General features: G+C 41.7%; 1 protein-coding gene across 1 annotated transcript in view; it reads right to left on the bottom strand.

Moving 5' to 3' along the window:
- The window catches only part of LOC103603027 (olfactory receptor 10J3), a 23,391-nt gene continuing 20,982 nt past the window's right edge, over positions 1-2,409 (bottom strand). The window contains exon 2 of the mRNA XM_008587495.1: positions 1-952. Coding sequence (XP_008585717.1) covers positions 1-952 — 952 coding nt within the window. The remainder of the gene's footprint in view (positions 953-2,409) is intronic.

Here is a 2,409-nt window from a genome sequence, read left to right on the forward strand (position 1 = left end):
TTAAGGAGAGGGGGGCTTATGCCCTACAGCTCTGCACAGAGCATGTCTGACCTTCTTGTTCCTTAGGCTGTACACGACAGGGTTCAGCAGGGGAGTGATGACAGTGTAGGTCACTGAGATGAGTCTGTCCTGCCCCAGGGAACTCTGAGACTTAGGCTTGAGGTAGATGATGGAGGCGCAGCCATAGTGGATAATGACCACTGTGAGGTGGGAGGCACAAGTGGCAAAGGCCTTCTTCCTACCTTCAGCAGAGGCAATCTTGAGGATGGTGGAGATAATGAGGACATAGGAGATGAAGATCAAGCCCATGGGTAGGACAAGGACACAGACACTGACTACAAAGTTGATGATCTCATTAACAGTGGTATCTGTGCAGGCCAGCTTCAGCAGGGGCCTCACGTCACAGAAGAAGTGGGAGATGACAAAGGCATCACAGAAGGGCAGGCCAAACACAGATGTCACCTGGACAATGGCCATGACCAGGCCAATTCCCAGTGACCCAGATGCCAACTGGAAACAGGCTGTCTTACCCATGATGACTGAATATCGTAGGGGGTTGCAGATGGCCACATAGCGGTCATACCCCATGGCCGTAAGCAAGAAGCAGTTGTTGATGCCAAAGGTGAGATAGAAGAAGAGCTGGGTGGCACAGCCTTGGATGGCAATGGGCTGGTGAGGATCCAGGAGGCCAGCGAGCATGCGAGGAATGATGGCCACAGTGTAGCAGGTCTCAGAGAGGGACAGCATGCTCAGGAAGAAGTACATGGGAGTATGGAGGTGACGGTCCAGGTGAATAATTGTCACAATAATCATGTTTCCAGAGAGAGTCAGCAAGTATAAAGTTAGAAAGACAACAAAGAAGACAAGCCTGTGTTGCCATCCAAAGCTGGAGAAGCCTTCAAAGAGGAACTCAGTCACAAAAGTAGAGTTTGGCTTTGGTAGTAAGGTAGGTCTAGGTTTTAAAGAGTGAGGCAAAGAAAAGAAAGGTGTGGTGAGTCCACTGAGAAATAGAATAGGTTGGATCCAGGCCTCAGTAAAGAATTTATTTGTCCTCTGAGCAATACCCTGTACCTAGGGACATCAGTGTTCAGCTGCTGCCCAGTTGCTCAGAGTTATCACCTTTGCCCACCCTCTTCTTTGGTACTAGAAAATTGTTACCCTAGGACTCTGGGACCGAGGGTAGAGATAGAGATGAGAGACAAAGTAGAAACAAATTAAAAGAGATTCATAAAAACAACTACCTGATTTTATTTTTTTATTTGATTATATACCCACAAGTGGGATTGCTGGATCATTTGATAGTTCTATTTTTAATTTTTTTGAGTAGCGTTCATACTGTTTTCCACAGTGCCTGTTCCAGTTTACATTCCCACCAATAGTGTGCAAGGGTTCCAATTTCTACACATCCTTGTCAACACTTGTTATCTTTTAATGATAATTTTTTCAGTAGTAGCCATTCTAACTGTTGTGAGGTGATATCTCATTGAGGTTTTGACCTGCATCTCCCTGATGATTAGTGATGTTGAGCATCTTCATACACCTAAATTGAAATCAGGATCTCAAATAGATATGTGCACTCCCATGTTCATTGTACATTATTCACAATAGCAAAGTTATAAAAACAACTCGGATGTCCATTGACAGATGAATGAATAAAGAAAATGTGGTGTATGTATATAGAGAATGAAACATTACTTAGCCTTAAAAAAGAAAAAAAATTCTGTCATTTGCAACAGTATGGATGAACCTGGAGGGCATTATGCTAAGTGAAATGAACCAGTCACAGGAGGACAAATACTGCATGCTTCCAATTATATGAGTTACCTAAAATAGTTAAACTCATAAAAGCAGAGAATAGAATAGTGGTTAGGAGGTGAAACAAGTCAGGCACAGAAAGAGAAATACCACATGTTCTCACTTATTTGTGGGAGCTAAAAATAAATAAATAAATAAACACACAAACAAACAAAGGGGGGGAGACAACAATTTCTTGATCTTTTTAAGACAAGTAAACAGATATGATATAGGGGGGAGAGGAGTGAGGGAGGAGGGAAGGAGAACAGGTAAGGGGTCATGAATGAGCTTTACAATGTGTATTGAGAAGTTAAAATAAAATAAAAAAAAAAAAAGAATCGGGGTTAGTAAGGCCAGGGAAGGGGAATGGGGCACTGTTGGTCAATTGGTATAAAGTTTTAGTTATACAAGATGAATTAGCTCTAGAGATCTGCTGTACAGTACAATGCATATAGTCAATAATTGTTAAGAGGGTAGATTTTATCTTAAGTATCTTACCACAAAACAAAACAAAAAATGAAGGGACACAAAGAAACTTTTGAAGGTGATAAATATGTGTATTATCTTGATTGTGGTCATCATTTCATGGGTACATACCTTTGTTTAAACTTATTA

This window comes from Galeopterus variegatus, unplaced genomic scaffold, assembly GCF_000696425.1.
Source record: "Galeopterus variegatus unplaced genomic scaffold, G_variegatus-3.0.2 Scaffold4403, whole genome shotgun sequence".
Lineage (NCBI taxonomy): Eukaryota > Metazoa > Chordata > Mammalia > Dermoptera > Cynocephalidae > Galeopterus > Galeopterus variegatus.